Source organism: Callospermophilus lateralis, chromosome 13 (genome assembly GCF_048772815.1).
Source record: "Callospermophilus lateralis isolate mCalLat2 chromosome 13, mCalLat2.hap1, whole genome shotgun sequence".
Lineage (NCBI taxonomy): Eukaryota > Metazoa > Chordata > Mammalia > Rodentia > Sciuridae > Callospermophilus > Callospermophilus lateralis.
The window spans coordinates 15,909,450-15,936,180 of NC_135317.1; the positions used below are offsets into that span (position 1 = coordinate 15,909,450).

Here is a 26,731-nt window from a genome sequence, read left to right on the forward strand (position 1 = left end):
TTTAGTAGCAGCTTTGTCTGAATCCCTTTCTGACTGAGGCTCTTCTGCTGTGATGCTGGCTCCCTCACCTGACCTGCTGAGCCTGCGGCTTTACCTGGATCCCCAGCCTGTGCTTCCTGAGGCCAACTGCCGGCAGCATGCTGTGGACACCAGAGTTACGTATGAAGCATTGAATCCCCCAGTGACATTCATTGGCTCTGTTACTTGTTATAAAAGTAATTGAATCTTTTTCCTCTCTGTCCATAATTCTTCAGTCTTATTGTTTTTATTTTCTTACTATATTCATTTTGGTTTTTGCTTGGCAATAGGATTCCGTCTTGTTATTTTTACTATTTTCAGATGGTTTGATTTGGTGATCATTGGCTTAACATATAAACTCAAATGCTTTAAATTCTGCATCATGTATGATTATCAATTTTAGTGGAAGATGAATAAAAATTTTAATTCAAGCTACACCCCTATTTCTGGTGAAACCGTTATTTGCAAGTGGTTATTAGTATTAATTAAAAGTTACCTTTATCAATTTTGTGTTGCCTAATACTGGCGCTAGTATAAAAATTATCATCTGCTTCTCATTTTAACTTGAAAGAAGAAAAAAATCTTTCAACAATCTATGGCTTCTCATAAATAGTTGGACAACAAGTTTCTTTCCCAACTTTTCTGTGCAATTACTAGAGAAGAAACGAGGAAGAAATAGCCCTCAAAAGTGCTAAGTAGTCCTGGAAGAGTATGCATTTAAGCTTGTGAATAAGTAATTGTTCCTTAAAATCCGCTTTTCAGCTACAGCTGCATTTTTCTTGACATTTCCGTTAGCTTGCAAGTTGTAATTACACAGACTCCATGGTTGGAGTGCCCACTCGCCCTCTCACCCTCTGCCTGTGGGAGGGTTCCTGCCAGGGCTGATCTTTGAGAGGCAGTTACCTTAACTTAGGGGAAGGAAACAGAACGGAGCCCACGCATATGTCAGGGACCAGTGAGGCGCCTCGCATTCAGCTGCCGCCGCACACATCCTCCTTGCAGAGCTGCTGGCGACGGGCTCTGATGACAGCCTAATGAGCTGCCCCTCACTGGCCACCCTGGTCCCCCCAGGGGTGTGTGGCTCCAGGAAGGTCTCAGAAGAGGAAGGCTTTGTGGAACAAAGGCTGATCCTGGGGATGCAGGTGACAGGTGGGACAGAACCTGGTGCCATTGCAGGACCCAGAAAAGTCGTGTTTTGAGTGTGTGTGTGGTGGGATCCGTGCTGACTATGCTGCAAGCAAGCAGAGAATCCAGAATGTGGCAGGCAGGTCCTTGTGTTGAAAATGACACTGTAAGTGACCAAGGGCAAGGCAGAGCAGTTGGAGGTTTGCCTGCACCTCACGGTGCTCACGGGTGTCCGCAGATTCTGACTGCGAGTTTAGAAAGGTGCCCCGAAAGTTGGGAAAGTCCTGTGAATGCACAGTGGGAAAAGTGCTTTGGGTCCTGTGTCAGTCGCCACACGACCAGAGCATCTTTTGCTCCTCAGTATCTTCAACATGAACTGAGGGATTTTTTTCTTGGTTTTATTTCCCCTCAACAATCATCACCCAGGGATTCTGAGCTGGAAATTCCTTCTTTCTTAATCCATATGTAATTTAGTTTTGATGTGTGGTTTATGCTTCATGCCTTCCTCTTGCTGGAAAAGGAGCAAAGGGGATGTTTTAAGTTGCTGCGACACACAACTGAACCAGTCAGGGTCACTCCAGGTGAACTGAGCTGGCTACTAAATAACCACAGAGACAGAAAACACCTTTATGGGGGTTCAGTGATGACTCCTTGACCCGAGCTTCCACACATGAGGCAAGGGAGGCAGGCAAAAGAGACGGCTCGCCTGAAACCCTATTTATTGGGGGGAAGACATTGGAGAAAGTTCCACTCAAAAAAGGCAAGGGGTTGGGTTTCAGGGGGTTGCGTGGTTGTGTCTTGTGGTCAGCAGATTGACTGGCATCTTGGAAGGCCACACCCATCTCAGGTGCTGTGTGGGGATCATGGGCAGAGCAAGTGAAAAGGACATGTCCGTCACCCAGTCCAGTCAGAGCAGCAACCTCAGTCCAGTCTCCTCATGTGCTCAAATGCGCATAGCTCACACATACAGCCCATGGCTGGCTTGTGAAATAAGTGGGTATTTGTTCTTCAAGGCATGTTAAGCAGTGAAGGAAGGAACCCAGTTTCCATGAGAGTGAGGAACATAAAGCCTTGATAATGTCTTGCCACAGAAATGTCTGGAAAACGAACTCAGGGTTATCAAAGACACAAAGATGGGCAGGTGCTGAGTGCTCTTAGATGCTTTTTCCATGTGAAGATGTAAAAGCATGTTGGGTTGAGCCTCTCTAATATCTGGTTTTAAGGACCAGTTTCTATCTAGGTGCTCACAATGGTGGCAGATCTTGGTGTCAGCCACATGGTGCGGCTCTGCAGGATGCTGGGGTTAGGGATTAATGGAGGCTTCCACCAAGATTTCAAAGAAGGCTTGGGAGGTTAGGCGAAGTGCAGCAGGGTCAGAGTCCTCGATGCTGTGACTGAAAGATCTGACAAGAACATTCCACTAGATTGCCTCTGCCTTTCCTGGGTTTCACACCCCGTGTAAGGGCCTTATGGGTGGTCAGTTGTCCCCATGACCGGTAGTGTGCTACAGAAATGGCCTGTGACCTCGTTTATAACCTTGTGGCTAACCCGCGTTATCAGCTGGGAATCGCTAACCACGGGCTGGTGCTTCATAGTTACAAAGGACCTGTGTGGTGTGTGTGTGTGTGTGTGTGTGTGTGTGTGTGTGTGTGTACACACATGTATGTTTAATATGATCTTTATGATAGCTATTGATGTTGGCAAGGGGTAAAGGTAATTTTTTCTCATTGAATCTCATTGAAGTGGATTACCCCCATGTCTAACTACTAGCTGGAAATTCTTTGTCTGCCTGCCTCAAAATATCCACAGCCCTAAGAAATTCTGCTAGTTGCCTCCTTTTTCTGTGTCTTCGAAAGACTATTGTTGATTTTATTATTTGCATCTCTTCACTCATTCATGCCTCAAATGTTGACTGAGCATTCTCCAGGTGGAAGGATGGACTTAGCTGTAGCCAGAGGTTCTTGTCCTTTGGGAGAACAGTGTAGGAGAAACACCAGGAAGAAGTGTGGTGAACACTGGGTGTCATGGTCCTGGGGGAAGCCCTTGTGTGCCACAGGATATGAAGAGTAGTTAACTTCCTACCTGTGGAGGTCAGTTTCTCTGGTGACTGTACAGCCTTCCTTATAGCCTCAGGCTGCGTTGGCTGGGTGAGGTGGACTGGGGAGTCCCTCTGCAGAACCCTGGTACATTTGGAAGCTGGAGAGACGGCAAGGCTGTGCAGTGGATGCTCACCGTGTGGCTTGTCCCTTCCTCCTGCTGCCCTGGTGTCCTGATCCAGTGTCCTGATTCATCATTGCACTGTTACATGCACTCCGTCATGACCGCCATCCACTCCTCCAGGTGCTCTGAGGGCCTCAGTGCGTACATTTTCTGAGCCCTTAACTCCTCACATCTGACTCACTTACATACTAGCAGCATTTGATCTTCTGAGCCACTTGTCTTCTGGCATGTTCTGTCATAACACCACATGTTTTGGAAAGATTCTGGAGCTTGCAGACACTGTTCGATTTCAGTGTGTGCCATCCAGCGCTCAAGACCTTCACCTCAAGGGGCTCGCGGCTGTCCTGGCAGGTCACTGTCTCCTGTCCCTCTAACCCCTCATTCCCTGGCAATGACCTTATTTCCTACTTCACTGAGGAGACAGATGCAGTAGGAAGAGAAACTTCTACACCCACCCACCTCTAAACCATCCTCTGCTTTTCCTCATCTCTGGGGCTAGAACCTCCGCCTGGCTCTAGATCGCAGTAGATGCACTATCCATCTCTTGCCCAGCCTCCAGCTTTTTTGGCCTTATTGGATCTTCTTGGGATTATTCCCATCTGCTTGTGAGAAGATGGCAACATCTCCTTGCTCTGTATTTCTCAGGCATATCAAGAACACTTTTCTCAGGGTCTTCTCCCAAATATCCTTGCAGGTTCACTTAGACAAATGTCCTCATATCCGAGAGGCCCTTCTCCATGGCCTGTTTAGAACATCAAGTCCCCTTGCTTCTCTGTCCCACTCTGCTTTGGTTTCCTCATGTCAGTTTCTTAACAAGCATGTATTTGCACACAGCTGTATAGTTTATTTTCTACGTCTCCTACTTATGTTGTTTTGGTCCCCTTTTTCCATAGTTCCCAGAGGAGAGCTTGAATATGGCACGAGCCCCCCCAGACCTCCCGTCTGATCCACATTGTCTTCAGCTGCTGGCCCTTTCTCTAGGCTTTACTTTGGGTGCTGTGTCTACTGCTCTGCTCCCTCACCTTGCAGCCCCTCTCCAGTCCCTTCTTTCTGGACTGTATCTCCATCCTTCACTAACAGCACTGACCACCGCTGAGCACTGCACTGCCGAAGACCAGGGCAGCCCTCTGCCTCCTTGACACTCATCTTCTGCTTAGCGTACTGCGCTGTTCACTGTCTTTCCCCCTGTTTACCTCGCCTGGTTCCTGATCCTCCTCCTATGGTACAGCCCATCCTCTGTCATGCTTTTGTGTCATATCTCCCTCCTCCCTTCCTTTTCTGCTCCTAATCTGTGTACAGGGTCCAGGGTTCCTTTTAGATCCTCCCGTCTTGAGTGAGATGTTGATGTTCCTTGTTTGAGTGATTTGAACTGGTATCAGATCTTTTAATGCATTCTTCGTGTTGGTGACACCTAAGTATCTTCAGCCATCATATCCCTGAATCCCACCTCTGATTGTCCAACTGCCTCTTGACCTTGCACTTATATAACAGTCATCCCAGACGGAACTCGTCTGAACTGGACCTCACGTCCCCCTGCCAAACTGACTCTCCCTGGCATTCTCTTTCAGTAAAAAACACCACCTCCTGCCCAGGTGTTTGGTGCAAAAACCTCATGATTACTCTTTCCCCTTTCTCCATCCCAAATCAGCAAATCTGTCGGTTCTCCTTTTAAACTGTATGGACTCTGACGTTTTTCCAGCAATTCCAGGGTGATAGAAGCAATTACCGTTGTAGGCTGGGGCCACAGTAAGAAGCTTCCATGCTCCCAGCACAGTGCCTGCATGCTATGCCAGAGAAAGGTGTCATGTCTGTCATTCTCCTGTGTGCACCTTCATGGCTCCCAGCATGCTCGCAGTGACTGCTGAAGCCCTTCCCATGGGCTGTGAGACCCCTGGATCTGCTCTAAGTCCTTCCTCCCACCACCCCAACAGCCCCCTTGGGCTCCCCGGGGCCTTTCCCCTGAAAGCCCTTGTGTTTGCTGCTCTTCCCACCTGGGGTGTTATTGCATACCGCCCCTCCCAGCTCTGTGCAAGTTGTGGCTCAGGAGACTGTTTCTGACCACCTGGTAATAAACCTCTTCATTGCTCTTGACTTTGACCCTGTCCTTTTTATTCTTGGATTTTTTCATACCTGATGTTCAATTTTCTAGTTGCTTATTATCAATCTCTCCGAATGGGAGCTCAGAGATGCAAGAACTTGTTCTGTCTTGTGTTGAATGAATGAATTTAATCGTTTCAAAAATAGGAAGGAGGAAGGAACAATTATTTAAAATCTTGTACATTCTGAGCCATCTTTCTTGGGTACTTGGTATAAATTATACTTTTGATTAATCCCTTAAAACAATCCCCCAAGATAGGATTTCATTTATTTTCATAGATGAAAAAGTTGTAATCACAGTGATTATTCTTAGGAGCCCTGGGGTTGGAGCCCTGGGTGTTTCTCATGGAGTAGTAATGCTGCTGCACTTACTTCATGTTGCCTGCCTGTTATAAATTAAGGAGTAATCATATTGTAAATTGTCATGACAGGACTTAGGTTTCCACCTAACAGATGCGAATGCAGGGATGCAGTGGTAGGCGGGTTGCCCAGGACTTCACTGCCAGGACGGGAGCTTCTGGTGAGCACAGGCTTAAGAGCTTTGGTCCTGATTTGGCCTCAGGGGCTCTGTTTGTATAAATACAAGATTTCTGACAAGTACTTAATGCATCTCACTTTATCTGGGTAAATTTTAGGTTTTTGTCCATGACATTTGACCCCTCACAAATTGACCAAGGCTCATGTTTGTGAGTGCCAGGCTAAGCTTTTCAAAATCTAGTTCTAAAACTTGCACCATGGTTTTCTTCCATGTACAAGTGACCTTTAGTGGATCTTTACAGTACTGGTGTTGAGATTAAAGAAAGTTGAGCTGCAATCTGTTCTTCTGCTTGTACATAACTTCTGCTGCCCCAATGCATAGCCCTACTCTTACCAGAAGCACACATTGCTCAGGTGTAGATCGCTATTCACTGACTCATCCCTAGGCCAGAGAAAGGCCCTCTGTTGAAATACTTGAGATGGCAAGAAAAGTGAGGGGATTCACTGAATGCCCACGAAAACCTAGGAGTTGGTGGTTTACATTATAATTAAATAATTGCACTTAGGATTGGCAAGAAAAAAAGAGAGGTTTAATAGGTCTGCTAATTACAGAAATGAATTGAAATTGCAATGGTTGAAACTGCAAACCCTTACTGTTTTTCAAAAGCAAATCTAAGAATCCCTAGATGAATATTAATGTCCATACAAATAAGAACTGGGAAACCCTTGTGTAATCGTAAAAGTGGGGATACATGTCAAAACATATCTCAGAGACAAGTTTAAAATTACTTATGTGAGTATTGCCCCATGCTCCATGTATTTGCTGAAAACTCTTTTGATTTTATTCTTGGGTACTGGTTTACTACAAATCTATCCTGATTACTGTTACTTTTTTTTTTTTTTCATTTAGTTGGGAAACTTTGTTCTGTGAATTACTAGAAAAATACAACTGCTGAAGGTCATTGTATTGTGCAATACAGAAAGGGCAGTGTCCTCTGAAGTCTGAAACTACCTCACCTTAATGGTGAGCTTGGGATGTGTGCATTCTATGTCATTTAAGAAAGTCAACCAAGGCCAGCTCTATAGATGTTTGAGTCTTGGTTTTGTTTAGTTATCTTTAGCAGGAGACTGAAACCTCCTCTCTCCAGAGATGGCTGGTTGTCCATGAGGAGACGGTGAGTCGGGCTCCAGATCGTTCGTGGTGATGCTAAAAGGGTCAGGGAGGGCAACTCGTTGGTGCACTTGCTCCGCATGGATGGGTTTCTCAATGCATGTGAGGTTCCCCCGATGGAGACTATTACTTTTGCTAAACTGGAGTGGAAAGGCATCGATGACATGTTTATGTTCAGAGGCAGCGTGCGCCTTCTGCTGGCCTGGCCAGCTGCCACCACTGACGGTTGGAAAATTGAGTAAGAGATCTGAGGTCTTGATCGTGTCTGATATTTGGGTGTTTCTGTCCAGCTCCTTGTGGCTGACATTACCCAGGCCCACTGTGACAGCTGGCCTCACAGCCCATTATCTCTTACATGCCATCTTGTGTATAAACTTAGCTGTAAGAGTCGTGAGCACAGAGCCACAGATCACTCCTGAAGCTCTAGTTTATAAGATCGGCCCACATTACGTCACCTTGCATAAGATCACAGAGCCACGAATAGGTGTGCCCATCAGCAAAATTCCCAACAAGAACAATTTGGAAGAGGAAAAAATTTATTATGGCTCACGATTCAGAGGTACAGTCTATCGCCTGCTGACTCCATAGCTCTGGGCCCGAACTGAGGCAGAGCATGGTAGTAGAAGAGCATGGAAGAGGAAAGCAGCTCAACTCATGACCGCCAAGAAGCAGAGAGAAAGAGAAATAGAGGGAGGAACCCGGGACAGGATCTAATCCCCATGGGCGTGCCTCCAGTCATGCCCTACCTGCCTGCATTTACCAGCCAGGACACCAGTCCTTTCAAATGATTGATCCACCAGATGGATTAATCCACTGATTACATTTTAGCTCTCATAATGGAAACATTTGGCCTCTGAACATTGTTTTATTGCCCATCATGAGCACTTTGGGGGACATCTCATATCTAGACCATAATAATAGTCAAGTTGGTAATGAAATATCCTTTAGCTCCCTCTATTAAAATCAAAGCCAGAGAGCTGCACTCAGTGTTTCCCATTGAATATTTTCAAGGAATTCTCCTCTTTTACCTTTTCACAGACCCGTATGTGAGTGCTAGAAAGGACCCTGGAAGAAAGGAACCCTATCAGTGGGGAAGTGAGGCCTCGGCAGCCACGGTGAAGTCCACACAGGACCATGTCACTGCCAATAAGAACACGATGAAGGGGAAGCATAGGTTTCCCCCAGAGCTTCTGTCGTGTCCTCACCCTGTCTAAGGATCACTGTCCAGCCACAGGTGCACATCATGATCAGTGGCTTGCAGGTCACTCCTTTCTGGACCTGTGGGTGGTTGGTGTGGTGCACCTGGTTCCTTCCCTGTTTCCCGCTGGTCACTGCATGGAATGTGATGCTTACAGGAAGGGATAAGAGGGCATTGGCCCCCACAGACCAAGAAATGCACCCAAGAAGCAAAATTAGCCTGACCACTACAGGAATGGTAGGAGTGGAGTGTGGATGGCCATGGCCTTGAAAGAACCTGCCCTTGTGGCCAGAGGAACTGGGCCAAGGTGAGCTTGTGGATGTCCATGTCTGTGACAGTGCTGGACACTGAGGGATGTGATGCTGGGTGAAGAACTCATCACTAACGGAAGTCTCAGATGTTTCATGAACCCTAGAAGCTGACCTAAGCTGGAGGGAGTCTGGCAGTTCACCAAGGCACAGAGAGGTCTTCGCTTCATGTGGGAAGCTCCGTGATGGGAGAAGGCAGTAGCTGTGTTCAAGCTACTCAGCGTAAATGTTTCCAAAAGGAAGAAAACTTGAATTCTGTTTCTAGTGTTCTATGTTACAGCAGTATTAAGTCACTAAATACATTTTTGTTTGAGCTTTTTTTTTTTTCATTTTTCTGTTCATTTGCAAATCATACAGAATTTTTAATGCCTGGACAAAAACTTTAAAGTCCATGGTGCAATTATAAACCATGATAATTTTCCCAAAAACTGCTTGAAGATAATCATCTATATGGTTCTATACTATCATGTAAACTGAGGACTTAACGTTTTTTTTAAAACAAATGTAGATTCAATGAGTCCCAAAATACTAGCTTGTCTATCTTGAATTCTCATTTGCTCAGTTGAAGTACTTACTTTCTGTAAGAAAAAATATAGGTAATATGTTATTTGACCACATGCTAGAGAAGTCTAAAGCAATGGTGGAATAAATAAACTGGCAAAATTAATCCTAGCACCTGCGACAGCGCAGGTTCTTGGTAAATGCAGTGTATGGGCAGGATCTGATCGCCTCTCTGCACTTCTCCTGCTCCCACCTAGTCTAAACCACCATCTCCCCCGTGGCTGGTTGCAGTTACCCCTAGTTCACACTGCGCTCCACACTGTGGGCGTGGCCCAGTGGTTCTCCATTTTCCCCAGTACAAGCTGAAGAGCTTATGCTGACTTAGAGGGCTTTCATGCCAACCTCATTGCATTATAAACTACCATCCTCTCCCTGGCCTGCTCTGCTGTAGCTACAAAGTTCTTTCCTGCTTGTTTTATTTCCTTTTGGAGATGGGAGCTCAACCCAGGACCCACAAGTGCTAGGCACACACTGAACTGGTGAGCTCCATCCCGGCTCCTTCTAGTTCTTTCTGTAGCTAAGACTACAGGGCCTTGGGGGCTTTCCCCAGCCTTCCTTCTCCCCAGGAGGCTTCTTGCTCTTCCTTCCATGTCCTTGCTCACAAGTCACCCCCTCTATGAGGTCCTGACGGTTCTAGTCAAACCTTCTGTCTCTAACCGATACAGCTTTTGATGCTTGTGTTCTGTTTTTGTTTTGTTTCTTAGAACTTTTCATCTTCATAACATCAACATAATTATAAATTTATTACATTTGTGTTTATTGGGTTTCATCGCTTGCCAGCACATAAGCCTAATGAGTTTGGGGATCTTTGGTTTATTTGACGATTTATCTCAAGCACTTAGAACGTTTCTTAGCACATGTTGTATCCCGAGCAAGTATCTGTTAAATGATGGGTGAATATTTGGAAGAAGCTGCTGCTGTTGTCATTGGAGAATTATTTTTCATGCTGTATTATTTCAGCACACTTGGCAACATTTGTTATAGAAATTACGTCTTATTTACTCATCACAAAACTGCCTGAATACAGTATTCTAGCTCTTTCTCCCCATAAATATTAGACTTCTATTCTAAGTGGTTTTAAAGTCACAGGAAGTATACAACAGAAGGAATTCAAACCACACCGTGTCTTTTGAGCATTTACTATGTGCAGTGATCTAAGATGGATGATATGATTGCCTTAGGTTTTTACTAAATCATTTATACCCATTGGGCACCTGGTTTCTATGGAATGGAATCTCACCTTCTGGACAAATGGCTTTTTAAAAATATGTGTTTATTTTTTAGTTGTAGATGGGCACAATACCTTTACTTATATTTATGTGGTGCTGAGGATCGAACCCAGTGCCTCATGCATGTTAGGCGAGCGCGCTACCACTGAGCCATAACCCCAGCCCGACAAATAGCTTTTAAAGTTAAGGCTAACCCTGGAACAGTTCTCATGACATAACTCAGGGAGCACACCAGGTACATTTAGTAAATGTGAATTAACCTTTTGGAATGCAAGCATAATAAGTAGTCGGCATGATGTGAGGGGTTTTGTAATGGCCAGAGTTCTTAAGAGTTTCTCAAGAGCTTTGAAGAGTATAAGATGAATGATTGGCTTAGATTTTGTATGCAAACAGCATTGTTGTAATAAAAGTTTTACTATGCTTATGTGGAAATAAGGAAACACAAGGGGCCACTTGCCTTTTTCAGTGATCCAGTTGGGCTTTATATTGATGCTGTGGATGTTTATGATATGTGAAACATTTGTCACAGTTCTGACAGATAGGGCAATTTTGGAAGAAAATTACCAAGCCTATTTCTTGGCTCCATGAAACCATGAAATCACTTATTGGGGTCATACAATACTAGCTTTAATTGGAAATTAAATAGACTCTTACCTTGGCAATTCTACAAGGAGACTCATCCATCAGCATGAAGGCACGTGTTGTGGACAATCACAGGTAGACTGGGATCTGCAGTCACTTCAGCAGTACATTAATTTTGCCAGGTTCAGTGTTAGGCAATGGAGATGTACCAGAGAGTGTGCCTGACCTCATCTCTGCTCTCACACAGCTGCTAAGACCAGGGGATGTGCAGAGGGGCGGAATGTGCTCTGTGTGAATGGAAAGGGGCATTTCCTACCTGAGAGTAACTTACACTTTTGTGGTTGATGAAGTCTGTTCCTTGTGTTAGAAATCTTTTGGGAAGTTGGTAGGGAACTGCAGTGGGAGGTACTGGGGGCAGTAAATGAACACATCCCTGAATGCTAAAGACTTCAAGGTATTAGTGTGAAGAGGTTGAATACCTTCTGTTTGATATTCACTGGTTACAACAGAGGACAGAACCCCTGCGTATGTCACCCCCAGGTCCCTTCCCATCCCTCTCCAGGGCCTCCCATTCCTCTTTCTCTATTCTACTGGTCTTCTATTTTCAAGAGATCCTACCCCTCCACCAACCTTCTACTTTCCACAAAAGAGAAAATATATGAGCCTGGTTTATTTGAGTCTGGCTTATTTCATTTAACGGAATATTCTCAAGTTCTATTCATTTTCCTACAAACGATATCACTTTGTTGTTTTTTGTGGCTGAATAAAACTCCATGATATATACCACATTTTCTTTGTCCATTCACCTAACCTGGTCCCATAGTTCGGCTATTGCTAATTGTGCTACAGTGAACGTGGGTATGCATGCATCACCGGAGTGTTCTGACTTGAATTCTCTAGAATTAATGCCAAGGAGTGGTGTAGCTGGGTCATGTGGTGGTTCCATTTGTTATTTTATTCGTTCATTCCACTATTACTTATGGAGGCTCTCTTGTGTGCTGAAAGTCTGCTAGATTCTGGGGCTATAGTTCTAAGAAAAAAAGTAGATTCAATAATCAGACATCACTGAGCACATAAATGAGTGCATAATGACCAACCAAGTAAATTAACAGAATACAGTGGTGCAGGAACACAAGACAAAAGAATTGGCCTAGCCTGGTGTACCAGGGGAGGCTCATGCCTGAAAGGAGGCCTGAATTAAGATTCAAAAGATAAATAAAAAGCTTGGCTGGTCCATGCCAGCATCTCTAACCCCACCAAACACCTGCTCTGGGCTATCAGATACACCCTTAAAAACCCCTAGGCAACAGACAGCCATTGGCATCGCTCTCTGGGCCCCTCTATGGGAGTTCTGGTTTCTGTCTATTAAGCTAATCCTGTTACTTTGCTCTTACCCTGTCCTGTGCCTGTGGATTTCATTTGGAATTTGCAAGACAAAGAACTCGCCTGATGTGCATGCTCCATGTTCCAGTACTAGCACGCATCATCAGGCTGGTCATTTATGGTTAATTACAGGTTTTGAAAATTTAAAAGGCAAAATAACAATCTGAGTAGAATCTATTCTTGTAGAATTTTGGGTTTGGATCTGATTTCTTGTGAACCAAGTCTAAATGTGTTGTCCTAGTGAGGGACTAGAGCATGAGAAGCAGGAACTCAAAAAACAAAGGAGAGTGAAGGGTGAATATTGAAGGGCATTTTCCACTTCCCCAAGGTAAGAATGATGGGGACCATGTATACACAAGCCTTAGATGCTCCACTGGCACACGCCACCAGATGTGAAAGCAAGAAATGTGAATTGGGGCTGAGTATGGTAGTGCATGCTTGTAATCCCAGCTACTTGGGAGGCTGAGGCAGGAGGATTGCAAGGTCAAGGCCAGCTTCAGCAACTTATTGAGACACTCTCTCAAAATGGGCTGGGGATGTGGCTCAGTGGTAAATTGCCTCTGGGTTAAATCCCCAGTATCCCTCACCCCCTACTGTGAATCAGGAGATGGCACCTGAAGCCAGGTAGCAAAAGCTAATTCAGAAGAGGACATACAACTTACCAAGATGTACCTTAACTACATCTGTATTCTCTTAACTGAGCAGTGCTGTTCCTGGATCTCGTCAGTGTTAGGCAGTGTTGATCTTAGAATGTGATCCCCATGTGCATCATATATGTGTTAACAATACCCAGATTCACCACATGTGGGTCCCAGTAAAGAGGAAAACCCAACTTAGGACAACCTCTGAAATGCGAGGTCTGCGTGCTGTCCAAGGGCAATCATTCTGGAGAGTCTGCTTGGAGGTGAGAGAAGCTAATTAAAGGGACCTGGGGGTGGTTTGTGTTTTGGTGTTTGGTCCAGCAGGCATTTGGGATTTATTATATTGTGTCAAAAGGGAACTTTTCATTTACTGAAATGTAACATAAAAGTGCTCCCAGGTAAAGGAGCAGACGCTCCTTACCTCCCAGGTCACGTCAGGTAAATTCTGCCATTGGAAGCTGAACCATGACTCAAGGTTCTGACTGTAGCCTGTCTCTTTGGCTGAGCAGGGATCGCCTAGATGTAGTGTTGGGCCTTTGACAACCCCTCTGTAGGCGACATTAAGGCATTAGGTTGAAGGGAAACTGAATAAGTGAGTCAGGATGATTGCAAGTTCAAGGCCAGACTCGGCAACTTTGATCTGTCTCAAAATTCCCCAAATTTGATGGGGTGGTTTAATGTCTTTCAATTCAATTATTTATGTAATTGGAATTTACTTGAAATTGATAAGCATTTCCACACAAGCTGATCTTGTCCAAAGTATGGTACTAGGGACTGAACCCAGAGCCTAGCCCATGCTAAGCAAGTGCTCTACCACTGATCTATGTCCCCAGCAGACTCATTTTAATATTCAGCTCTTCTTGATGCTTTCCACACTCCTGTAAGGGCTACTTCTATCTATTGGGAGCCACATCCTTTCTGGGACCCATTTTTGCATCCTAGAGCCTCAGAGTGTGGCCCTTGTTCTTGAGCATTCATTAGAAATATAGCCTTAGTCCCACCCAAGACCTACAGAATCAGAAAGTGTGTTCTGGAAAGATCTGTGGGATGCAGGATGCATGTTCAAGGTTGAAATGCACTCCCACACATGACAAACATGGTAAAAATCAACCCAGGCAGCAGCTAGGGGCTAATGACTTTCAGAGCAGGTTTAATGATCTGGTTCCTGGAAACACACAGGATAAACCCTCTTAGCAAGCAGTGACTCTGAGCCTGGCTTTCCTCATCTGTGTGTGTGTGGGTGCCTTTGTGTCCCAGGGGACAGGGAGGATTAAATGAGTGAGAGCCGAGGCAGGCACAGCATGCTTCTGGGAAATCCAGTGTGTTTCTCTTGTGCAAAGCTTACTTAGCAGCACTGCTCAGACGTTTGTCCCCCAGGTTTATGGTCTGCTTTCACCCCCCCACCCCCACTTGCTGTCCTCTTATTCCCAAGCTCTCCTTAATTAGTACATTAAAATAATTATTGTCTCCAGCATCCGAAAAAGAAAGAGTCTTTAACTGGAGAGTGTCATTTATGTGTCAGAGCTGGTTCCACAGGGCCAGCGAGATAGCAGATACGCCCCTGGGGATGTGGTAAGGCACCAAACACACCAGCATCTTTTTCTTTCTTGTTACACTATACATTGGAGAAACATCATTTGTCTTTAGCTTGCAGATTACATAAAGTACTTTGTGATTTTTTTTATTATTATGGCCATGCTAAGCATGAATTTTCATTCATATGTATTTATATGAAAATCAGGCTCCTTTTTTTTAAGCAAATGACTTTTCAAATAAAATGAATGTTCACTGAGAATTAATGAGCATCTGGAGGGAAAATTAGGAGGTGGCTGTTGAACACTGGGCTTTGCCTGTGGCTGGTGCTGTAAGGGCACTATGAAGTACTGCAGCTACTGTAAGGAAAATAAAAGCAAAATACACAGGATCACAAGGGTTTTAAATGCAAATGAGAGTCACTTTTCTAACGTGGCTTTTTTCTAGAGTTAAAAAAGCTTATTTTCTGCTTTTTAAGATTAATTCCATCTCGTCATGTCACTTTCACTCTGCTATTCTGTCTTGATGAAGGCAGCCTCTGGTTATACTTGTGTCCATTAATATTTTGAATCTCATTAAAAGGTTTGATTGAATATATTTATTTCCTTATAAGTCTTTGCGTTTGAAATCTCAAAATACAGTTGGCTAAATATCTTAGGCACTTGCTATTTGGAACCTATTAAAGTGAGAGCTTTTGTTAACATACAGCTACATCTCCCATTTATTTAGTGTCTATTTAGTGCGATCTGCATCTCATTGTCTTAAGTACTTTCTATCTCATGATCACTTTAGAGATTAGTTTCCTTGCCTAGATCATGCAACCTAGTGAAACCAGAGTTTTGAGATGAACTTCAATTCTCTGCTTCTGACAGGTGGGGTCCTACAACCTGCAGGTACCTGCAGCTAAAAAGTGTGGCAGCTCTTAATGGCAGGCCCTGGCCTAAAAAGTGTGGCAGCTCTTAATGGCAGGCCCTGGCCTCCAGAGTTGTGGGAGACCCCCGCAACTCGTTGTGAATTTCTTCTTCTAGCTTCCTATCTTGTGAATTTGAAGCATGGGCTCCGCAGATCAGGATGATGTTTATGTGTAACCCTGGGATTTTCTGAAGAACAAGAACAGAATTCTGGCAGGCTCCATAGCAGGTTTTCTCCACCACAGCAGTATTGTCCGGGGGTTCCTGTAGCACCTGGATCACTGGGATTGGTCTAAACTTACGCTCATTAGGGTTTGAAAACAGTACCAATGCTATTGGTCTAAGCTTATGCTAATTAGAGCTTGGAATGTACTAACGCTATTGGTTAGCTCTGAGTTTCATTTACATTTGCCTTATTTGCATTTTTTCCCAGTTTGGGGATGGGGGAGCTTGAAGTCACTGATTGCACATGCGCAGTGGGTGTCTCCACTGCAGCTGCAGCGTGGTGTGGCTTCTGCAGTGGTATCTCGGCTGTGTGCAGGCTGGGCTGTGGCTGGGTGAGGCTGGGTGATGGACAGACTTGCCCCGGCTCACCTGGTAGTGGCCCGCCTCCCCTTAGGCCTGCTATGTCTGCTCCACAAGGCCCTAGGCCGTACTTGCCAGCTATGCTCCAACCCCCCCAGGCCTGTCCCACTGCTCTGATGTGCTTCTCAGCAGGGACCAGTAGGCCAGCTGAGGCAAGGAGTGGTGTCACTAGTATATAGCAGAGTTAGGATGGGAATCGGATCCTGGTAGCTCTTAGGTCCGTGCTTCTTGCAGTACTTGCGCCCGTCTGTACTGTCATCCCTTTGATCATCTTTCCCATGTGCAGCTTTTCCTGTAATCCTGCTTCATTAATTGGAAGCTAGTGTTGTGTTTCAGAGGATAGAACTAATAAATGGCCTCTCTGTAGATTTTTAAGCAGCCCAGGATCATTTCCAGTATGATCAAGTAGTCAATGCATGGTTGAGCTAAGACTTTCCAGTCAATCTGAACCCAGAAATTTGGTTACTGAGTTACTCCCTGTGTTAGCAGGCACACATGTCATTACACAGCTATCAGAATCCGTCCCATTCTTGATGATACTTGATATCCTAGAAATATGTCAGAGAACTTCTTGGTGATTCTGATGATTAAAATTGTGCTTAAGAGTACTAACAGGAAAATCCTATATTTTACTATTACCCACACATATTCTCTGTGGGAATTGGGAATAACAGCAAGAAAAGTATTGATTGCTCTGAATGGCAATCCCCATTCTCTTCCACCCAGTTACCTTTTTCCAAATAAAAAGGGCTTTGGGAATTGAGTCTACTTTTATTTTTGTATTTTTGGACAGTTGTGAACATTTGGCTCAGGTTTTTTAAATGCACAAAAAATCGTGTTTTTCTGGATATGATTGTGTCCAGTCTCACCTTTTCTTCCCTTTCTCCCCCTTTGCAGGATGATGAAGTGGTTCTGCAGTGCACCGCAACCATCCACAAAGAACAACAGAAACTATGTTTGGCAGCAGAAGGATTTGGCAACAGACTTTGTTTCTTAGAGTCCACTTCCAATTCCAAGGTAGGATGCAGCCTTTCAGGGCTTTTCCCACTGTCGCGTTTCACATGGCTTTTACGAGCCCTGTATTATTTTCTGTGGAACCCATAAAATTAAAAAATGCTTTCACACTTCAGTATGGAAGTTTTTAGGTAAGCCTCTACTGGACACAGAGAACTGGAACTTGTGAACAAGTACAGACAAAGTCTTTGCTCCTTGAAGTTGATTGTAGTGGAAAAATAAATAGGGGATGGAATTTCTGAATGGTTAGGGTCAGAAAGAAAAAGGGGGAGCAGAAGAAGATTTGCCCTGGTACAGAGTATTTCAGGAAGGCCTTTCTGAGATAGCGACGTTCGAACAGCCTGGAATCAAGTGAGAGAATGAACAGTTCTCAGTTTGGAACCTTCCACAAGGAGGAACCAGGTAACTCAAGGTGGGTAGGAGTGCACGTGCAGAATGTTTTCAGAACCGTGAACAAAGTGCTAGTGGCAGCCGCTGAGGCCTCCAAGGGACCAGCCATGGAAGGCCTTCCAGGCCAAGATAAGGAGTTCAGGTTTCTTTTTAGTGTGAAGGGAGGTCATGGGGTGGTGGCTTTTGGTTTAGCATTTTAAAGATTATTTTGGCTCCAACATGGACTTGAGGCTGTAGTGAGATCAAGAGGAGAAGCAGAGGCTCTTTGGGAGGTGCTTGCTGCAGCCTGGTGGGAGCGGCTCTTCCAGCTCTTCCTCTGCCTGGAAGTGTTGGCAGGGGAGAAATGTGGGTGGGTCTGGAACATGCTGTGAGGACAGACTGGGTTTGCTGATGGATCAGACAGTGCAGAGGAAGGGAAGGAGAGGAATCAAGGGTATCTCCGGGGTAGGAAATCAAGGAGAAAACAGTCAGTTTAATACTTTTGTTTAGCCTGTTGTAGATTGCACAGTACTTCGACATGTGTGATCTCATCTAATTGTCCCAGTAAGAAGAGCTGTCATTGTCTTCGTACTCATTGTGCAGATGAGACAAGGGAGCTAGCAGAGGCCCAGGACTGTGCGTAACTGCTCAAGGTGACCCCAGGCAACAGGTCAGCCATGGCTTCTCACGTTTGTGCCTGGGGCTTTGAGCTTCACATCCTTGGTGTACTCTGCCACTGAATCCCTTTGGTTGTTCTGTAAAATAATGAGCGATGTGTATATGTATATCCTTGGTTTACTGTAGTAATTTATGCTAAATAACAATATCATATTAGTTTTTAGCAATACATTATGCATCTTATAGTCCTATTTAGATTTATTTTAGTTTAACAAGGTTTTTAATAGGACATTCCCTTTGTACAACTTAATGGGGACAGGTTTGGTTGTGAAAAGTACTCCTTAAAAAGCTATTAATCATTCCACTGTGGTATTTTCTCTGTGGTGTCTGGTATTTCTGTGGTGGCTAGAGGCAGGCCGATATCTTTAGTTAATCTGTTTTTTGGCCTTCTATTTTATATTGGACATTGTAGTAGTTGCTGTTCTCCCAGTTCCCTGATGAAAGAGCCCATTTGCAAAGCTAGACAAGACATCCTGGATTCCACAGTGGGTGTGATCACCTCATGGTCAAGTTGAGCATTGACTTAGGATGTCATCCATTTAAACTGCCTAGTTCCTGTCAAGGACCCTTGACCATGCAGTTGCCTCTAATGACTTAATGGTTGAGTATTTTAACACTTCTTATTTTCATGCTATCTTGTACATTTCTGATTTATCTGAAAATTGACATTTGACATCAGATAACTGGATTATAAGGCTGTTTTTAAAGTTCTTACATGGGCTGGGGATCTGACTCAGGGGTAGAACACTTAAAATAAGGCTGTTGGTTCAATCCCTGATATTGCCAAGAAAAACAAAACAGTTGTTTAAGAGTTCTTATGATACAGGTGCTCTTTTCTCTTTGCCACTTAGATTGCTAACCCTCACCCCTGCCCCCATCAGTTTGTCTCATATCTCCTTTTGCCTTTTGCCCCCTGACTTGGATGCCCTTCCTATACTTCTCTGCTTGCTGGAACACTGCTTGTCCCCCAAAGCCTGTTTTGGACACACTCTTCTGGGTTACTTTTTCTGAACACCATATTTCTTTTTTTTTTTTTTTCCCTGAGTACCGGGAATTGAACTTTGTCTACCAGTGAGCCACGTTTCCTGGTCCTTTTTATTTTTTGAGAAAGGTTCCACTGCTGTCCGTGCTGAGTGCACAGGGATACCCCTCCCCGGCCACATGTCCTTCTGCACCCCTGAGGGCCAGACATCTCATTTATATTTTATCCAAGCACGTGGTGTTGAACTAATAAAATTTAATGGATAACTAACTTTGAAAGGGAACCAATAGTCTTTAGGCTGATTATATATTTCCTTCTAAGACTTTCAATTTTCTGTAATAACTGTCAAAAGTGTACATCTTAGTTCATGTTTTCAATATGTAAACCTGGGTAGAGCTGTACTTCCCACAGACATATCTGGATTTGATATTTGTTGAAAATGGAATGTTGCCTTTACATTTTTTTTTCAAATTAGCATCTCCTGTATTTATCATAGATGTAGGGAGAACAGAATAATTATTGGCAATAACTAGTGAGACACTGTAAATTATATACATGCTCCCAGAACCAGTCCTAGGAATTCTCAAGCTACAGAACCATTTAACCATTACTTGTTCAGACTGATCTTTGCTTGCAAGTGAATGGTTCATAATTGCAGTATCAATGGTCCGGAGAAAATAGAAACATTTAAACCCGAGGACATGTTTAGATTAGTAACTCCTGATTCATAACTATGGGTATTTACTATGTGCCTTTGTAATAAATAGCTTCTCATCTTTGTCTCTGTATTTTGGAACCGAGAAGTTGGGCTTCTTAATTTTTTAGGAATTAGTGACCTTGAGACTAACTGACCTTGTCATTAATAAAGATTAAGTCAGAAATGAGAAGTTACCAGGGAGGCAGAGTTCTTAGTCTTTTTGAATTACGATGTATAAGCAGACACAGCCACAAACACAGTAAAACCCCAGACTCACAGAACAAACATAATCTAAAGCAAATGGTGGGGTTGGGGGTGGGGAGACTGGTCAGGTAGGTTCTTTCTGGAGCAGTCTTGGTCCTCTAGGCTTTCATAACTAACCAAATAAAGCTCCCTTCCAGGACAAAGCCCTGCTGGTGGTGGGGGGATTGTTGGGAATAGAGTGTGTAATGGGTGGGGGGAGAGGCAAGGATAGAAAAGGATCAGGCAAAAGTCATAGGGGGGAGGGGCAGAACTGACAGAATTCATAAAGAAGAGACCCTGTTTCTCCTAAGGAAAAACCATGGGGTCAAGAGCTCCAAAGGCCAGAGCTAACTCAGCTAGGCAGCCTCCATTAACAGAATGTGGCACCTCAATTTTTATTTGTCCACTTGGCATTTCTTTATTGCCTCGTAATTATATATAATCAGATATAATTCATAATATATAAGTTCAGTAGTCCAATTTATATACATTTACATAATTATAATTGTTTTTATATATAATTTACATATATGTAAAAGAGTAAGGTGCAGAAACAATATCTACAGGCAATAAAAAGTTTTACCAGATAAACAAACTTAAGGCTGTAAACTAACGTTTCAAAATAGGTTAAAAGAAATTCAGAAAATTGGAGACAACATGAAAGAATAACATAAATTATAAACTTGAAATAAGACGAGTAATAACACTGGAAGATAGCAGAAAGATAACAGGAGTAAATTATAAATTAAAGAAAACCTAATTTTAGCGGTGGAGACTGATCTTGATGGGATGCCAGAGTGTATATACAGGTAATGCCATCAAAGAAATACAAGATGGAAAAGTGAAAGCCTTTAGAAGTCCAAAGGGAGTGAAGAGTGAGAAAGACACTGATGGACACGTCAGGTGCAGTGACAATGACATGGCTCCTGGTTTCCCGCGCAGCAGAGCAGCTGCAGTGAACTCCGGGAGGCAAGCAGGACCTGCAGCGTGGAGCCTACCACACACGTTGGGTGTCCTGAGGTGCTGAGAGCCGAGGTGTCCAGACCTGTCACTCCTGGCGGCGAGGCAGGGCGTCCTACCTATGCCTGCTGCAGAAGCCTGCTCTGCGCAGCCGCCGCAGCGCGGACTTCCTAGACCTGCTGGGAGAAAATGGAAGTAGGCAGAGCTGATTGGACGTTGGGATTCCAGAGTTGACCAATAGCATTAGAATGTTTCCAAACCCTAATTAGCATAAGTTTGGACCAATAGCAGTGAACCCAGTGGTATATAAACCCCTGGACTAGCAAATCTGGGAGTGTGTTCCAGCTCTTCAGTAAGTTGTATGGTTTGGTCCGTGGATTTCCTTCTTCATGTGTATCAACCAAGTAAGAAATTGGAGGGTGAGCTCCTGGGTCTTTTGGAACACTGGAAGCCATGCCTGCCAATGAGTGACAGCTGATGAAAGTTCACCGCAGAGCACCGTTTCTTACACAGACTGCACAGAGAAATTCCAGTGTTATCTGCCTGCAAAAGCAGGGAATCAAGTTTCATCTCAAAACTTCAGTTCCAAAAATAGGGAAGAACTGTGTAGGGCCCCGCTTGCCTGAGACCGCATATTGGGAGGGCCAGGGACACACCTGAGGCAGTAATCTCAGAACCAAAGCAGTGTTGTAGTACAGAGGTGAACTTTTTAAAGGAAAAAATAAATATTATATATATGTATATATATACACACATATATAAAAATATATATGTATATATAAATATATATGTATATATAAATATATGTGTATATATAAAAATATATATGTATATATAAAAATATATATGTATATATATATAAAAATATAAATATATATATATATATATATATATATATATATATATATATATATATATATATATTGCCTTTTTAATGACCATGCTTTCTGCGAAAAGAAAACACAGTAATGGATTATCTTCTTGAACTTCTCGAATATGTCAACAAAGGTCCCCAACAATTAAGAACGTGGACACAAGTAGAGATGGTGTTTCCGTGAGCTATCGGATAGGAATTTGCTGTAGAGCCTTGGTGTGGGAGAGAGCATGATGGAGCTGTCTCTGTGCTCTGAGGCTGCAGTCGGCCAGCTACCAAGAAGTTAGAGGAGGACGGGGAGAGTTTAGAACAACTACCTTCCACTTTTCGATTACCTTATGAGTCCTGAACAAAAACAAATGGTGGAACTTCAGCTAGAAGAGAAGGGTAAAGTGAGGAATTAGGAGCTAGTTTCAGTTTTACTCATAGAACTGATAAGGTAGTAACCAAAAACATAAGGACTTAAGGGTGTTATTTGAAGATACTGGTATTAGGGAAGTCAACATTTAGTATCTCAAGAAGATATTTGTACCTTCACTTCCTCATTCCATGGATGAGGCACATACTTAATACATGTAGTGTTGTAAACACAATGAACAAGACCGTTATAAATAAAGTGAAATGATATATTTAGTCTTTGAAAGTAAAATGAGTTTAAACAATAAGAGTTGAGACTGTATTGATCATGCAAATAATGGTAATTGGGCTTGACTTAACCTATTAAAATACAAAAAATTTAGGCTTCACTAACAAAGCTAAACCTGACACTGAAACAAGGGGATTCAGAAAGGTCAAAACTGAAGGATAGAAAAGTATATCAGATTCGTATCATGAAATGTGAGTAAAATGAACGCCATTGTCTGAATCTTTGTCAAGTTTTTAACTTAAAGACTTTGAGAGACAACATTTTATAATGCTAGAGGGTTCACCTCTCAATGAAGACAGTAGTTATGGCTCATAACAGAAACCGCTTTTATGAAGAGACTCGAGAGTTGCAAGGAGAGACAGAACTACAGCACACTTAAACTAGAAAAAAAGTGAGGTGCTCAGCATGATCGTGAGATTGATCTTTGAGAACTGTCAACATCTGAACCTCAGAAACAGAAGGTGAGTTCCTTGAAAGTGCACAGGTAGCAGTAGAGATAGTGACCGTATTTTAGGCCACACACACACACACACAAAAAAAAAAAAAAAAAAAAAAAAACCTTTGTAAACTCCAGAGTAACAATAATACGAACATGACTGGAAAAAGAATAAAATTTAGAAATTAAACAAAAATCCCACAACTTCTCCTGAAAACTACTCCCCCCCCCACCCAATGCAAAAAAAGACTTTTCTACCTTAAAATGACAAAGTACAATATTGAATACATCTTGGATGAAGGGAGAAATGTAAAATAAAATCCAAGAGTTTCTTGAGCATCATAACAAATACATGATATTTTAGAACATGTGAGATACAGCTAAATTATAGAATTAAATACATATATTATTAAAAGTAAAAAAGTATTAAAATATTAGAAAACTAGAAAAAGGGCAACAAAGAAAGCAAAAGTAAGCAGGAGGGAATTAATAAAGATAAGTTAATCTTAAAATTTGGTTCTTTGGGGAAAAAAGTGGATAAACCACTGGTCAAAAAGAAAAAAGGGACAGTTGTTCAGATATTAAAAGTTACATAAGGAATTAAGGGTGTTGTAGTACAAGGGTCAAGGAAGAATAATGGATTAAACTAGAGGAAATTAAATCATGGGCCATTTGCCTAATTATATACAAATGAATTTTAAATTGTTCATGAAATATTAAATTTTCTGCAGACACTCCAGATTACCAAGAAATGTGAGAATTCTCCAACAGGTCATGCATCACATTAAATAACCCCTGTTTACCTGTGCTACTTAAATTATTCCAAAGCATAAGCCAATCATGTGGAAGATTTGTTTATTCCAAAGTTTATCCAGTATTACATGGATTTCAAAATCTGAAAAATGATTTTGCAAAGAGACTCTATAGATTAATTTCATATTGATCCACAAATCTGAGATAAAATATTTTTTAAATAAAGAAACCAGGGTTGTGTTAAAATCTCTATCATAATCAGTGAAGTTTGGGAATCCAGGGTGTAGCTTCGTGTTGTAAATCTATTAATATGATTCTCAGCATTAGCAGAAATGAAGAGAGAAATCTCTTAAACTTTTCCTTAGATGGGAAAAGGTACTGGACAAAATTCAAATTCTGTTTACATTTAAAAAATACTGGAAGAGGAATTGATAATATCCACTTAATACGTTACACGTGCATAGTGAGGTGCACGTAAAAGGGCACATACTTCATTTAAAAAGTGGGCACTTTGCTTAAAGGGAAGCACTAGTGGTGGTCAGGTGTAAATCAGGAGGGATATCTTATCTGTTCTGTGTGTGTGGTGTGTGTTTGGGAGCACAAGCCCACACAATATTGGAGATGAAGAGGTAAAACTATTTCTAGTAGTAATTTGATTATCTAATGGTCTAGAAAAAAAATCAAGGAACGAACTATGAAAATGGGTTTATGAGAGAAATCCATGAAGAAACAGATTACAAAAATCAGTAACAGGAGCTTTTGTATATTCAGTATATCAGCTTCATAGATATTGGAATGTAGATGTGTGTGGAATGATACTTAGTACACACAACACACACAAAAACTCGAGCTTTCATTAAGATAGACCAATAATAATCTAAGGCCAATCATTTGCTAACATATGATTGGCCTTAGATTATTATTAAACTTGAGTGTTATTAAACTTGAGTGTTATTCATATTTGCCATTTTTAACAGGAACATTATTGATGATTCTTAAATTACATGTGCATGTGTTAATCAACTAATTTTTCATGTATGTGTTAAATTGATACATTTATTAGGACTGCAGATTTAAGTGATTTTGGTTTTTCTTTGTGGTTTGTTTTTAAAGCTCAAATTGGATCAAAGGGTTACATGAAGATATTTGTCTTTATATTGAAAATCATGCTTTAGTCCCAGAGACCTTTGCTCTTGAAATATGAAATATAATTTTTACCTTATTTATATTGGTTTCATTACTGCTCTTTAAAATTTGATAAAAGTTGGGAGAGTATGATAGAATAAAATCATGAATATTTCATTCTGAAGAATAAATAATATGTTTGTATTCTGAGAGGCTGGTGTTAACATTTTGTAACCCCATTTTCCTATTGGGCACATCTTTCTAGAAGTAAATGTCCACACTGTGTGCCAGGTGACTCTCACGAGGACTATGTGAACGAGGCCTGGGCTGGCTGGCTTTGCTCTAACCAGCCATTAAGGTGGAAAAGTCACACTCTTGGCTGTCAAAGTCTGCTAACTGGCCCTGCCAGGGCGTGGCACAGTACGGCTGTTCTCTCTCCTTTTCCCTTATAATCATTTTATGATCAGTAAGATATTTGAATAAGTGGGATAATTGCTGGTTAATCTCATGTTCCTTTGGTAATGTTCAGTTTATTCTAGGGATTTTAAGTTGAGTAACATTAAAAGATTACTCATAGTTGATGTTAAATCTTTCTAATTTCAGGCCTAATTTGTTAGCAAATTTAAGATAAATGTTTTGTGTGGATTTTCTTCTACACTCAAATGAACCAGACTCATTTGAGCTCCCTTTTTAAGGTTTGGGGCTGTTAGTTGAAACCAACCGATCAAAAGAAGAATGGACTAAATATAACTGCCTACGTAATTCTGTGAAGGATTGTAGTTGGTTTGATGGTTTCCTTGGGATTAATTTATTTGGCTTTTAAGTTGATGACCAGGTGCAGTGGATGATAACAAGCAGTGGTTAATAATGACCATTTCCCGAGAGGCTCTGTGCTGTTGAATCTCACCTTTTACAGAGTATCTAAAACTCATGGCCATGTACACTTCAAAAACAGTATCTGATGCTGTGCTCAATCCAATCCAAATTCTACTAGATGACTATATAGAGTTTTGAAGTTCCTTTAAAAGGATTATCATAGACATTTAAAAGTGAAGGAAAAATTGCAAAACTGGAAAAGAATGTAGAATGCAGCAGCGCAAAGCTCATGGAAAACCAGGTTCCCTAGGGGGAAAGTTTGGGAAGCACTGTTTGTACAAATGTGACAGATACATCAAGAGTCATATAGTATCCCTTCCCACAAAAGGAAATTACACTAAACAGAAGCACCATCTTGTTTAACGATCTTATGATTAGTGTAGTTTTCTGGTGTTTGTGGTTTCAGGACAGAAACACAGGAGGATCTTGAAGACTTGTTTGATATCAGAAGTTCTGATTCTGTATTTGTGAGACAATTTCATAGCCACGGTGTGTTAAAACAATGTAGTTGATTTTTATTAGGCTTCCAGAAAGGAAGTTGGCCATGTGAAATTCTTCACAGCCATGTGAAGACCTCTTACCATTTCCTCCCATTTCTATGGCCTCATTTTAATTAAAAGTATTTCTTGCCATCATGGGACATGATAGAGAATATTTTATCTTCAGTGACTTCTCATCTCAGGATATTATTCACCACCATAAATAATGTACTAGTATATTAATGATGCATAATAGTTGTGCTATTCCAGATGAATGGCTCTTCTTGTTCAAGTGAGAATTTCTGAATAATAAAAATGTCAGTATAAGAAAAATGCTAGATGATGTAAGAAAGACTCACTTGAAAGACAAAGTTTACAAAACATGTTAAACATCAGATCTTGTTTCTCAATGTGTTTCCACTAAATTTGAATTAAAACAAAGTGCAATTCTAGGAAAATATTAGCATCATTTTCTTTATTTATTTTAGCTTTCATAGGATTTTTCTTGTGCAGAAGGAAAGCAAATGAAGACAAAAGGAAGACCAATGGTGTTGAAAAGA

At 42.1% G+C, this 26,731-nt stretch overlaps 1 protein-coding gene across 1 annotated transcript in view; it reads left to right on the forward strand.

Annotated features, from left to right (window-relative positions):
- Ryr2 (ryanodine receptor 2) overlaps positions 1-26,731 on the forward strand; it is a 585,643-nt gene that overhangs the window by 141,189 nt on the left and 417,723 nt on the right. The window contains exon 2 of the mRNA XM_076832381.1: positions 16,937-17,056. Coding sequence (XP_076688496.1) covers positions 16,937-17,056 — 120 coding nt within the window. The remainder of the gene's footprint in view (positions 1-16,936; positions 17,057-26,731) is intronic.